This window comes from Saimiri boliviensis, chromosome 5, assembly GCF_048565385.1.
Source record: "Saimiri boliviensis isolate mSaiBol1 chromosome 5, mSaiBol1.pri, whole genome shotgun sequence".
NCBI lineage: Eukaryota > Metazoa > Chordata > Mammalia > Primates > Cebidae > Saimiri > Saimiri boliviensis.
Genome location: NC_133453.1, coordinates 38,427,237 through 38,441,966, shown reverse-complemented (window position 1 = coordinate 38,441,966; position 14,730 = coordinate 38,427,237). Strand labels below are relative to the sequence as shown.

The 14,730-nt window shown below is 40.0% G+C and overlaps 1 protein-coding gene across 4 annotated transcripts in view; it reads left to right on the top strand.

Annotated features, from left to right (window-relative positions):
* The window catches only part of BMPR2 (bone morphogenetic protein receptor type 2), a 180,393-nt gene that overhangs the window by 48,485 nt on the left and 117,178 nt on the right, over positions 1-14,730 (top strand). For 2 of the 4 annotated variants that reach the window (XM_074399252.1, XM_074399251.1), the window contains exon 2: positions 12,513-12,581. The exons of the other annotated variants lie outside the window; for them this stretch is intronic. In XM_074399252.1, coding sequence (XP_074255353.1) covers positions 12,513-12,581 — 69 coding nt within the window. The remainder of the gene's footprint in view (positions 1-12,512; positions 12,582-14,730) is intronic. 4 annotated transcript variants of the gene reach the window in all.

Below are 14,730 nucleotides of genomic sequence, written 5' to 3'. Positions count from 1 at the left end.
GCTGGACATGGGGGCTCATACCTGTAATCCCAGCACTTTGGGAGGCCGAGTTGGGTGAATTGCTTAAGCTCAGGAGTTTGAGACCAGCTTGGGCAGCATGGCCAAACCCCGTCTTTACAAAAAATATAAAAATTAGCTGAGCGTGGTGGCATGCGCCTATAGTCCCAGCTACCTGGGAGGCTGAGGGGTAGGAGGATCACTGGAGCCTGGGAGGTGGTGGTTGCAGTGATCTGAGATCATGCTAGTGTGCTCCAGCCTGGGTGATAGAGTGAGATCCTGTCTCCAATACATACATACATACATACCTTTTATTATTTCATCTACCCCTGATCTATTCCTATTACAGTTCAGTATAATTTCCCCTAGGTGTAATTGTAATTTCATTTTTTTTTTATATCCTTAACAAAGAGCTGCAGCTCCCTTCTGTCTGCAGATCCGTGTTTATAGGACAGAATACAACATTCTACTCTACTAACTTTACCTTTTACCTTTCTTTAGCACGTGCATACACATGCGTGAACACACTGCCAGAATCTGTCTCTATTTTTTTCTCTCTCTATATGTATATATTGCCAATCTCTCTCCCCTGTCCCCAGAGTCCCACCCCCTCTCTCTTCACCCCTTTCCCCCTTTCCCCCTCTCCCCATCTTCCCCTCTTCCCCTCTTCCCCTCTTCCCCTCTCCCCCTCTCCCCCTCTTTCTCTCCTTTCTCTGTTTTGTTGTTGTTAAGAGACAGGGGCTTACTCCATCTGCCATGCCGGAGTACAGTTGTACAGTTGTAGCTCACTGCATCCTCCAACTCCTAGGCTTAATCAGCCTTTCCACTTTAGCCTCCTGAGTATCTAGGACTACAGGTGTGTGCCACCACACCCTGGCTAAGTTTTTTTAAAGTTTTTTTTTGTTTTGTTTTTTGTTTTGTTTTTTTTGTAGAGATGGGGCCTTGCTGTATTGCCAGACTTGTCGTGAACTCCTAGGCTCAAGCGATCATGTCTGCTCAGCCTTCCAAAGTGATGGGATTCCAGGTGTGAGCCACTGTCTCCAGCCTCTTGCTTATACATGTATATGCACACATAATAGCTTATTGTCCATCGGAACAGAAAGATTTATCATTCCTATTCCTGTGGTTCTGTTCTTACTATTCTCAAATGCCTTATACCTCTTGATATTTTGGCATTTCCAGGTTCATCACAAATTGTTCATCTTTCCACATACATCTAAATATAAACTTTGTATGTGCCATAGTGTTACCGGAAAGGGGCCTTGATCCAGATCCCAAAAGAGGGTTCTTATACCTCATATAAGAAAGATTTTGGGGCAGGTCCACAGAGTAAAGTAAAACCAATTTATTAAGAAAGTAAAGTGTTTTGTGTGACTTCAAGGCTTCTACTAGTTCCATTTGGTCTCATAAATAATCACTATAATGTATTCCTTTTGTATTTTCCTCTGTTCCTGCATTGATCAGTTCTCTCCCTATATTAACACAGTAGCTTTCTAGCTGGTAAATATGCCCCTCTTTTCTCCTTCCCGCAATCTTCTTTTCATACTCTGCCAGAGTACTTTTCTAAAATACAAATCTATTCATTTTATTCCCCTGCTTAAAATTCTTCAGTAGTTCCCTGTGGCCTACAAAATGAAGTTCAAACTCCTTATCATGGCACATCCATCATCTTGTTTCTGCTTACATTTTCAGCATCATTTCCTAATACTCCCCCTTCCCCACTCTGCATTCCAGTAACACTGAACTGTTTATGGTTACTGGAACTTAACACGTTCTCTCTAAGCTTTTGCTTATGATACTCCCCTTGCTTGGAATTTCCTTCTCTCCTGGTCTGCCTTTTTAATCTTTACTTCTCTATGAAAATTTAGCTAAAGCTGTATTTCTGTGATGCTGATATTTTAAAATATTCCTTGATATTCCCTAGAGAGATTGGGCAATATATTAATCTGCGTGGGCTATGTACTAGTCCATTTTCATACTGCTGTAAAGAACTTCCTTGAGACTGAGTAATGTGTAAAGGAAAGAGGTTTAATTGACTCAGTTCCACGTGGCTGGGGAGGCGTCAAGAAACTTACAGTCATAGCAAAAGGGGAAGCAGACACCTTCACAAGGCAGCAGGGAGAGAAGCATGAAGTGGGAACTTTGAAACATGTAAAAGCATCAGATCTTGTGTGAACTCACTTACTATCATGAGAACAGCATGGGGGGAAACTGCCCCCATGATCCAATCACTTCCCTTCCTTAACACATGGTGATTACGGGGATTACGATTCTAGATGAGATTTGAGGTACGACACAGAGCCAATCTATATCAAGTTGCAATAAGAAATTACTATAAAATATGTGGCTTTAACAACAGAAACTTAGTTTCTTCCATTGTGGAGGCTAGAAGTCCAAAATAGGGTGCCAGCAGTCAGGTTCTGATGAGAGCTCTGGGTTGCCTTCCACTGTGAAAGTAGGGAGAGGGAAATCTCTCTCTCTCTTCTTATAAGGCCATAAATGCAAGTGGATTAGGACCCCATCCTTAATACCTCATTTAACCTCACTTGGTACCTAAAAGCCCTATCTGCTTTATTATATGAATTTTGGGGGAACACAGTTCATATAGCAGTATGCAGTATTTGTTGAAAGAAATGTTGCATTCTTTTTGTTTTACGATTCACTGTTTACATGATTGTGTTTCCCATTAGGTTATACATTTCTTCAGAGTTGGGATTGTTTACTTTTTAAAATATTCTTAAGACTGAATATGTGGAATTGTTGAATATGTGGAGTTGTTGAATGGGCTAAGTTAATCGCATTATAGAATGAAATTAATTATGTATATTTAAGTAAGATAGATGCCTAAAGTAGGTCTTCTGGACAGCTAACTTTGACATTACTGATGAATCCATTTGACCCATTCTTCTTGCCCAATTTGCCAAATTGAAGGGTCCTTTGGTAATATATACTTTCAAAGCATTTTATAAAATTAACAATTTGGTCTGGTGTGGTGGCTCGTGCCTGTAATCCCAGCACTTTGGAAGGTTGAGGTGGGCAGATCACCTGAAGTCAGGAATTCAAGACCAGCCTGATCAACATGGAGAAACCCCATCTTTACTAAAAATACAAAATTAGCCAGGCATGGTGGGGCATGCCTGTAATCCCAGCTACTTGGGAGGCTGAGGAAGAATTGCTTGAACCTAGAAGGTGGAGGTTGAGTGAGCTGAGATCACGCCATTGCACTCCAGCCTGGGCAACAAGAGTGAAATTCTGTCTCAAAAAAAAAAAAAAAAAAAAAAAAAATTGGCCAAATGCAGTGACTCACACCTATAATCCCAGTACTTTGGGAGGCTAACATGGTGAAACCCCATCTCTACTGAAAATACAAAAATTAGCTGGGCGTGGTGGCATGTGCCTGTAATCCCAGCTACTTGGAGGACTGAGGCAGGAGAATCGCTTGAACCAGGGAGTCGGAGGTTTTAGTGAGCTGAGATTGCGCCACTGCACTCTAGCCTGGGCAACAGAGTGAGACTCCATCTCAAAATAATAATAATAAAAAATAAAAATTAACAATTTGACGAGCTTAATCTGTATTTTAAGAACTCTAAATGATTAAAAACTTTAGGAAGAATTGAGATTTTCACAATCAGAGGAGACTAAGGTACATTTCCTCAGCTGTTAAACAAACTTTAATATGCTAAAATACATTGTTTCATTAAGATTTTGGGAAAGAAATTTTAAGTAACAGTTCATTAGTGTCCATCATATCTCCTTTGGTGGAGCTATAACAGATTTTGCATTGATGTTATCTTTTGTGTACAAAGCATGGTATAAAGAAAAATACATTAGAATACAAAAATTGCTCCCTCTGGATGATATTAAAAATGACACATGTTTTTCAGGGTATTCTGATGCTGTAGATGAGTTTTGAGAGTGATACAAATAAAGGTATGAATTTTGTTAATACTGCTTTTCAGTGAGCGTGGTCAGTTAACTTAAACCTCTTTGAGTCTCAGTTTTCTAATCTGTAAAATGATACATTTATGTTATAATTTGGTATATTTAAATGCATTTTAAAATTAAAAGTGTAAAACATCCATTTATAGTCATGCACCACTTGGTGATGTTTTGGTCAACAACAGACCAGATATATATGATGGTGGTTCATAATACTGTAATACTGTATGTTTACTGTACTTTTTCTGTGTTTAGATACACAAATACTTACCATTGTGTTATGTTAGTGTTACTTACAATATCCTGTAGTATGGTAATAAGGAGTACAGGTTTCTAGCCTAGGAGCAATAAATTATTTAACCTAGGTGTGTAGTAGGCTATACCCTGTAGGTTTGTATAAGAACACTCCATGATGTTCATGCAATAACAAAATCTCCTAATAAGGCATTTCTCAGAACTTATTCCCATTGTTAAGCCACAATGGCTGTGTTTTAAGATTCTAACAGTACAGAGCCATGCACATGGTGGCTCATGCCTGTAATCCCAGCACTTTGGGAGGTCAAGGCGGGTGGATCACCTGAGGTCAGAAATTCAAGACTAGCCTGAGCAACATAGTGAAATCTTGTCTCTACTAAAAATACAAAAAATTAGCAAGGCGTGGTGGCGGGCACCTGTAATCCCAGCTACTTGGGAGGCTGAGACAGGAGAATCACTTGAACCCAGGAGGCAGAAGTTGTGGTGAGCTGAGATCATGCCATTGCACTCCAGCCTGGGCAACAAGAGTGAGACTCTGCCTTAAAAACAAAAAAAAATTCTAACCATGTGAAAGAATAGTCAATGAAAATTTTTTTGTTTTTCTACTCTAGATCTCTAATTCTTTCTCTTCATATTTTAAGGTGACAATTGCTAACAGTTTCTTTTTTTTTTTTTTTTTAAATATGGTTTTTATTACATCTATATGTATTTCTAAAAAGTGCTTTTTATTTTGCTTGCTCATAACTTTATAAAAAGTATATAATGCTTTTTTCCCACTTATTATATTGCTAAGATTCATCAGTATTGTTTCATTGTATATATTCGTTTATTCATTATTGCTTATGCAGTTATTAATTGTGTGAATATGCCACTCTTTATTCATCCACCCTCCTGTGGTTCCTGTAGCAATTAGGTTATTCCCAGGATTTTGCTCTTGTGAACAGTGCTGCTGTGAATAGTCTTGAATATGATGCCATCAAATTTGTTCAAGAGTTTCTTTTTGGGTTATGAGTTTGAGAGTAGAATGCTGTATCATGGAAAATGTGAATTTCAACTTTAGGTGGTAATACAGTTTCCAAAGTGTTTGTACCAATTTATACTCCTACCATGTCTTTTCTTTTCTTTTTTTTTTTTTTTTTTTTTGAGACGGAGTTTCGCTCTTGTTACCCAGGCTGGAGTGCAATGGCGCGATCTCGGCTCACCGCAACCTCTGCCTCCTGGGCTCAGGCAATTCTCCTGCCTCAGCCTCCTGAGTAGCTGGGATTACAGGCATGCACCACCATGCCCAGCTAATTTAATTGTTTTTTTTTTTTTTTTTGAGACGGAGTTTCACTCTTGTTACCCAGGCTGGAGTGCAATGGCGCGATCTCGGCTCACCGCAACCTCTGCCTCCTGGGTTCAGGCAGTTCTCCTGCCTCAGCTTCCCGAGTAGCTGGGATTACAGGCATGTGCCACCATGCCCAGCTAACTTTTTGTATTTTTAGTAGAGACGGGGTTTCACCATGTTGACCAGGATGGTCTTGATCTCTTGACCTCGTGATCCACCCGCCTCGGCCTCCCAAAGTGCTGGGATTACAGGCGTGAGCCACCGTGCCCAGCCAATTGCTAACAGTTTCTTATGTTTTCTCAGAAATATTCTATTTATATATAATATAGATACTTATAAGTATAGGTATGTGCGTGCAGGTGTACAAATGTGTGTTTGGGGTTGTCATTAAAACCAATAAATTGGCCAGGTGTGGTGGCTCACTCCTGTAATCCCAGTACTTTGGGAGGCTGAGGTGGGTAGATCACCTGAGGTTGGGAGTTTGAGACCAGCCTGACTAACACTGTGAAAAACCACATGTCTACTAAAAATACAAAATTAGTTGGGCATGGTGGCGCATGCCTATAATCCCAGCTGCTCGGAGGTTGAGGCAGGAGAATCTCTTGAACCCGGGAGGCAGAGGTTGTGGTGAGCTGAGATTGCGCCATTGCACTCCAGCCTGGGCAACAAGAGCGAAATGCCACCTGAAACAAACAAACAAACAATAAATTATGTAGAATAAGTATCATGAAGCAAAACAACACGGTAGTTTTTAAATGATAAATGTTAGTTCTCTTTCCCTTTTCATGAAAGCTTCTTAAGGGCTTATGCCATCAGAAAATTCCTTTAAGATTTATTTTTATTTTGTAGTTTGAAATGTCATTAATTTTCATATCACAGAGGTTGCTGTGTTCACATATAGGCAGAAAAGTAATTAGTATCTAACACCAGGTAATGATATGTTTCATCTTGGTTATTTGAGATTTTTCTGTACTGTGCTGTTTCATTCCATTAGCACAGTGGTATTTAAATAGAGGTGATTTTGCAATCAAGGACATTTGGGAATATGTGGAGACATTTTTGGTTGTAACATCTAGGAGATGCTATTAACATTTACTGGATGGAATCTAGTCATGCTGCAACATGTCTACCATATGTGGGACAGCCCCCACAACAAAGAATCATCTGGCACAAAATGCAAGTAGTACTGAGGTTAAAAAACCGTAAATTAGCATAAATAATAACGAATTAAGTATAAGTCATAGCCTCACTCATTCTTTTTTAAATTATAGTTTGTGTTGACTCTTTGTTTTGTGATTTTTAAAAATGATCCCAGCTTAGATGTTACCTAATACACAACAAATATGTATATCTGTTCTGTTTCTCAGATTCTGATCTTAAAGTATTTAAAGTCATTTTATCACATAGTGTTGGCATTTGTTTTGGAAGTTTTCACCTATTTAAAAAATATACCAAAGGCAGCTGAAATCTGTGTGTTTTGTGTCATTTAATAAAATGATAAGGGTGAACTTCAGCTATTCAATCTACTTCGCTGTTTCGAGGTTTGACCTGGCCCTATTCCATAATCCTTTGAGACTTAAAATCATATAGCCATCTGCCAGCTGGTAAGGTGGTATTTAGTAAGGATGTTTAAGAGTGTTGCCTTGCCAGATCTAGTGGCAGGCAAGTCCTATATCTAAATTAACCTTTGGGGCTGAAAATCATATAGCCGTCTGCCAGCTGGTAAGATAGCATCTGTCTAGGATGTTCAAGAATGTTACTTTGCCAGATCTAACAGCAAGCATGCTCTCTGCTGAATTTTATCTTTACTGGACCTCCAGGATCTTTAGAACTTGTGTTAGTCAGGATTCTCCAGATAAACAGAACCAATAGGAGTAAGTAGATAGGTAGGTATAGGTAGGTGGGTGAGTGGGTAGATGATAGATAGATACACAAGGGGACCTTTGAAAGGTCATGGGAAATGTGTATTATGAAAACACTATGCATGTTTTTAAAAATTTTTCGTGCCAAAATAAACTTTCACAGGATCTGGTTTGAGACACTAAGGAAGGATAAGACATCAGTTTGAAAAAATCTCCTATTAAAGCAACATGAATTCTGCTAAAATTGAAGCAAGAACAAACATAAAGTTTATGGTGAAACTTGGGTGAAAGAATGGTAAAATCATTGATGATTTACAAAAAGTTTATGGGGACAATGCCTCAAAGAAATCAGCAGTTTACAAGTGGATAACTCATTTTAAGAAAGGACGGGACAGGACAGGCATGGTGACTCATACCTGTAATCCCAGCATTTAGGGAGGCTGAGGCGGGCAGATCATGAGGACCAGCCTGACCAACATGGTGAAACCTTGTCTCTACTAAAAATATAAAAATTAGCTGGGCATGGTGGTGTGTGCCTGTAGTCCCAGCAACTTGGGAGGTTGAGGCAGGAGAATTGCTTCAACCTGGGAGGCAGAGGTTGCAGTGAGCTGAGATCGTGCCACTGCACTCCAGCCTGGCGACAGAGCAAGACTCCATCTCAAAAAAAAAAAAAAAAAAAAAAAAGAGACAGGACAATGTTAAAGATGAAGCTTGTGACGTCAGACTATCCACATCAATTTGCAAGGAAAAAATTAACCTTGTTTGTGCCTTATTTAAAGAGGACCAATGATTAACAGCAAAAACAATAGTCAACATCACAGACATCTCAAGTGATTCAGCTTACACAATTCTGGCTGAAATTAAACTTGGGCAAATTAAATTTGGGCAAACTTTCAGCTCAATGGGGGCCAAAATTATTGCACCTAGATCAGCTATAGACAAGCAGTGCTTTCAATGGATTTTTTTTTTTTTTTTGGGGGGGGGGGATGGAGTCTTGCTCTGTTGCCCAGGCTGGAGTGCAATGGCGTGATCTCGACTCACTGCATCCTCCACCTCCTGGGTTCAAGTGATTTTTCTGCCTCAGCCTCCTGAGTAGCTGGGATTACAGGAACAATCAACCATGCCTGGCTAATTTTTTATATTTTTAGTAGAGACAGGGTTTCACCATGTTGGTCAGGCTGGTCTCAATCTCCTGACTTCGTGATTTGCCCACCTTGGCTTCCCAAAGTGTTGGAATTACAGGCATGAGCCACTGTGCCTGGCCTTCAATGGAAATTTTAAACAAATGGGATCAAGATCCTGAAGTATTTCTTGAAAAAATTGTAACAGATGAAACATGGCTGAAGACAGAGCATAATAAAAGCCATGGCTACCAAGAGGTGGAAGTGGTCCAGTCAAACCAAGAGTGGACCAGTCAAGAGTAAAGGTCATGGCAACAGTTTTTTGGGATTTCAGACATTTTACTTGTTGATTTTCTGCAGGGCCAAAGAATGATAACATCTGCTTATTATGAGAATGTTTTGAGAAAGTTAGTCAAAGCTTTAGCAGAAAAACACTAGAGAGAGCTTTGCTAGAAAGTCCTTCTCCTTGGCCGGGTGTGGTGGCTCAAGCCTGTAATCCCAGCACTTTGGGAGGCCGAGGCGGGTGGATCACGAGGTCAAGAGATCGAGACCATCCTGGTCAACATGGTGAAACCTCGTCTCTACTAAAAACACAAAAAATTAGCTGGGCATGGTGGCATGTGCTTGTAATCTCGGCTACTCAGGAGGCTGAGGCAGGAGAATTGCCTGAACCCAGGAGGCAGAGGTTGCAGTGAGCTGAGATCGCGCCATTGCACTCCAGCCTGGGTAACAAGAGCGAAACTCCGTCTCAAAAAAAAAAAAAAAAAGAAAGTCCTTCTCCACCATGACAATACTCCTGCTCATTCCTGTCATCATACAAGGGCAGTTTTTCAAGAGTTTCAGTGGAAAATCATTAGGCATTTACCCTATAGTCCTGATTTGGCTCCTTCTGACTTCTTTTTGTTTCAAAATCTTTATTTTCTTTTATCTTTTTGAGAAAACATCTCGCTCTGTCACACAGGCTGGAGTGCAGTGGCTGGCACATTCTTGGCTCATTGCAGCATTGACCTCTAGGGCTCAAGCAAGCCTCCTACCTCAGCCTCCCAAATAGCTAGGACTACAGGTGCACCACCATGCTCAGCTAATTTTGTTTACTTTTTGTAGAGATGAGGTCTCACTATGTTGCCCAGGCTGGGCTCAAACTCCTGGACTCAAGTAACCCTCCCATCTCAGCCTCCCAAAGTATTGGAATTACAGGTGTGAGCCACTGTGGCCAGCTGCTTCCTAATCTTAAAAAAATCTTTAAAGAGCACCCATTTTTCTTCAGTTAATAATATAAAAAAGATTACATTGACATGGTTAAATTCCCAGGACCTTCAATTCTTTAGGGATGGACTAAATGGCTTGTATCATCACTTATAAAAGTGTCTTGATCTTGATGCAGCTTATGTTGAGAAATAAAATTTATATATTTTATTTTTTTCAGTCAGGACCTTGCTCTGTCTTCAGGTTGCAGTGCAGTGGCATGGTCATGACTCATTGCAGCCTTGACCTCCTGGGCCCAGCAATCCTCTCACTCAAGACATCCCCCTCAACCCACCTGCCACAATAGCTGGGACTACAGATGCTGCAGACCATTACACCTGGCTAATTTTTGTATTTTTTGTAGAGATGGGGTTTTGCCATGTTGCCCAGGCAGATCTCAAACTCTTGGGGCTCAAGCGATCTGACTGCCTCAGCCTCTCAAAGTGCTAAGATTACAGGTGTGAGCCACCGCACCTGGCCTATTTTTATGTTTTAATTTCATTTTTCCACAAATTTTTTGAAGTCCTCTTATGTAAGAGGAGATTTATTATGGGAATTAGTTCACTTGATTTTGGAGGCCTAGAGGTCCCGTGATATGCCATCTGCAAGCTGCCGGAGGACTAGGAAAGCTGGTGATGTAATTTGGTCTGAGTCCAAAGGCCTCAGAACCCAGAAAACCAGTGTTTTAACTCCCAATCCAAGGCTGGAGTCCTCAGAACCGGGTGGGCACTGGTCTAGGCCCTGAAGTCCTTAGCTCTGATGTTTAACGGCAGAAGATTGATGATTTAGCTCAAGAAGTAATAGCAAATATACCCTTCCTTTACTTTTTCATTGTATTCAAGCCCTCAGCAGATTGGATGATGCCCATCCACATGATGTGGGGGGAATCTTCTTTACTTAGTCTATTGATTGAAATACTCTTCCAGAAATACCTCTTAGACACACCCAGAAATAGTATTTTACCAGGCATCTGAGCATCCAGTTAAGTTGACACGTAAAATTGATCCACACAGCGCTATTAGTAATATACTTTTCCTTTGGAAATTGGCAGTTAGATGGTAAAAGTGGAACCTAGTGGCTATATAGCCAGTCATGTAAAAGTATAGCACGTGAAATTTTTTACAGTACATAATATTTGATAATGATGATAATGAGTATGTTACTGGTTTGTATGTTTACTACATTAAGACTTCTTAGTCATTATTTTAGATTATTATAAATAAAGAAGTTTACTACAAAACAGACTCAGACAGGTTTTAAAGAGGAAGATGTTGCAAAAGAAGGCATTGTTATCATAGAGATGACAGTTCCATGAATGTTGCTGTCCCTGAAAACCTTCCAGTGGGACAAAATGTGGAAGTAGATGTTAGTGATATTGATAAGTCTGACCCTGTGAGACCCAGGTTAATGTGTATGTTTGTGTCTTAGTTTTTCACAAAAAAAGCTTAAACATTTTTAAGAAAAAAGCTTACAGAATAGAGATACAAGGAAAGAAAATGTTTTTTACGCCTGAAATCCCAGCAATTTGGGAGGCTGAGGTAGGCAGTTTGCTTGAGCTTGGGAGTTCCAGATCAGCCTGGGAAACATGGTGAGCCCCCTTCTCTACAAAAGAATTCAAAAATAAGTTGGGTAGGCTGGTTGCAGTGGCTCACACCTGTATTTCCAGCACTTTGGGAGGCCAAGGCAGGCAGGCAGATCACCTGAGGTCAGGAGTTCGAGATCAGCCTGGCCAACATGGTGAAACTCTGTCTCTATTGAAAAACAAAACAAAACAAAACAAAAAATTAGCTGGGTATAGTTGTGCGCACCTGTAGTCCCAACTACTTGGGAGAGTAAGGCAGGAGAATCGCTTAAACCCAGGAGGCAGAGGTTGCAGTGAGCCGAGATTGTGCCGCTGCACTCCAGTCTGGGCAACAGAGCCAGATCCTGCCTCAAAAAAGAAGCTAGGCACTGTGGCTCTCACACCTAACACTTTGGGTGACTGAGGTGGGCGGATCACCTGTGGTCAGGAATTCGAGACCACCCTGGCCAACATGGTGAACTGTATCTCTAAATACAAAAATTAACCAGACGTTGTGGCAGTCGGCTGTAATCCCAGCTACTTGGCGGAGGCTGTGGCAAGAGAATCACTTGAACCTTTGAGGTGGAGGCTGCAGTGAGCTGAGATCATGCCACTGCACTCCAGCCTGGGGGATAGAGCAAGAAAAAAAAAAAGAGAAAGGAAATATTTTTGTTTAGTTGTACATTGTGTTTGTATTTTAAGCTAAGTGTTTTATTACAAGAGTAAAAATGTTAAGTTAAAAATCACAAGTAAAAAAGTAATCTAAGGCTAATTTATTACTGAGAAAAGAAAAAAAATTATTATTGTTTTTTTCAAGATGGAGTTTCACTTTGTTACCCAGGCTGGAGTGCAATGGCGAAATTTTGGCTCACCATAACCTCTGCCTCCTGGGGTCAAGCGATTCTCCTGCCTCAGTCTCCCAGGTAGCTGGGACTACAGGTGTGCACCACTGTGCCTGGCTAATTTTGTATTTTTAGTAGAGACAGGGTTTCTCTATGTTGGTCAGGCTGGTCTTGAACTCCTGACCTCAGGTGACTTACCCGCCTTGGCCCTCGAAAGTGCTGGGATTATAGGCGTGAGCCACTGCACCTGGCCTTTTATTTATTTATTTATTTGTTTATTTTTAGATAAATTTTAAAAATAAAACTAATGTTGTCTAAGTATAGTGTTTATGAAGTTTACAGTAGGGTACATTACCGTCCTAGGCCTTCACATTCACTTCCTGCTCACACATGGACCTAGAGCAACTTCCAGTCCTATAAGCTCCATTCATGGTAAGTGGCCTATACAGGCATACCATATTTCATCTTTTCATACTGTATTTTTGCTGTACTTATGTTTAGATACACTGATACTATTGTGTTATAACAGGCTACAGTATTCAGTATAGCAGCTATTCAACTAACTTATAGCCTAGGAGTAATAAGTTACACCATATAGCTTAGGTATGTAGTAGGCTCTATCATCTAGGTTTGTGTAAGTACACTCTGTGATATTCATACAATGAAGTCACCTAATAACAAATTTCTCAGAACATATTTCTGTCATTAAGCCACACGTGACTGTCTTTAAGTATTGTTCCATGAAATTTTTGTTTTAGTTTTATGTTTATTATTGTTTGCACTTGGTCATGACTCAAAAAAAGCATTTCTTATGCTACATTTCTTTCTACACTAAGTTAACTATAAAAATGGTACATTACTGGTTATACTGATAATTAAATTGGCCATTTTCATGAAAACTTAGTTTTATCTTGGCCAAGCACAGTGGCTCACACCTGTAATCCCAGCATTTTGGGAGGCTGAGGCAGGCAAATCCCTTGAGCCCAGGAGTGAGAGACCAACCTGGGTAACATGGTGAAACCCCATCTGTACAAACAAAATACAAAAAAGTTAAGTCAGGCATGATACTGTGCCTGTGGTCTCAGCTACTTGGGGTCCTGAGGAGAGAGGATCATCTGAGCCCAGGTCATTGAGGCTGCAGTGAGCACTGATTGTGCCACTATACTCCATCCTGAGCAATAAAGTGAGACGCTGTCTCAAAAAACAAAAGTCCCAAAACTGAAAAAAACTCTCAGTTTTATCTTGACAAAGACATCTGATTTGCTTTTAAGCTTTTAAAATGGAAACAATGGATGGCCTATCTTTTGAATTAGTGAGCTTGCCACCCCTGAAAACCTCTAAGTAGATTATCTGTCAGAGATGTTACGTTTAGGATGAATTCCTGCTTTATTATGGAAAATTTGACTTCTAGTTCTAAGTAATATTTTGTAATTCTAACTTATATATGTGGTCCTATTCCTAGAAAATGATGTATTCTTTTTGTACAATTTTTCCAGTGGTACTGAAAATAACCTCAGCCCAAATTGGCTTTATTAAACTTGCAAGTTTTCCAAGAAACATGACTTTAGAATTCTTTACTAGGCCTTTGCAAAATATTTCGCCTTGCGGTAGGAATTGTTTTCCACTCATCTCTCTCTTTTTTCTTATTTCCATGCTTTTTATTCAAATGGAAAATTTTTCTCTTTAGTCAATTATCATTTATTTTTAGGGCTTCCTTAAATACTCTAAATTTACCTCTTTAGGATTTCCAACCTGATCATTTGTATCTCTTCTTATGTTTTCAGTTGTTGCAATAAATTTTAATGTGTTTTATGTTATTTTATAAAATGATTTTCATTCATATATACATATTCTTTTTTATAACAGCTTTATTGGGATATAATCTACATAGCATATAATTCAGCCATTAAAGTGCAGAATTCACTGCTTTTTAGCATATTCACAGAGTTGTACAAATGTCACCACAATCAATTTTAGAATTTTTCTTACACCACTAAGAAGTCCCATATCCATTAGCAGTAATTCTTCCTTCCCCAAGCATCTGGCAAACAGCAGTCTGCTTTCTGTCTCAAATTTGCCTATTCTAGACATATCCTGTAAGTTGAATCATATCATATAATATATAGTCTTTGGTGTCTGGCTTCTTTCACTCAGCCTAATGTTTTTTTTTTTTTGGAGACTGAGTCTCCCTCTGTTGCTCAGGCTGGAGTGCAGTGGTGCAATCTCGGCCCACTGCAACCTCTGCCTCCTGGGTTCAAGCAATTCTGCCTCAGCCTCCCGAGTAGCTGGAATTAAAGTCATGTGCCACCACGCCCAGCTGATTATTTCGTATTTTTAGTAGAGACAGGATTTCACAATGTTGGCGAGGCTGGTCTCGTACTTCTGACCTCAGGTGATCTACCTGCTTCGGCCTCCCAAAGTGCTGTGATTACAGGCATGAGCCACTGTGCCCCGCCACTCAGCATAATGTTTTCAGGGTTCATCCATATTGTAACATATACCCCACACTTCATTTCCTTTTATTGTCCAATAATATTCTGTTACAGATATAGTACACTTTGTTTATTCTTTCATCAGTTGA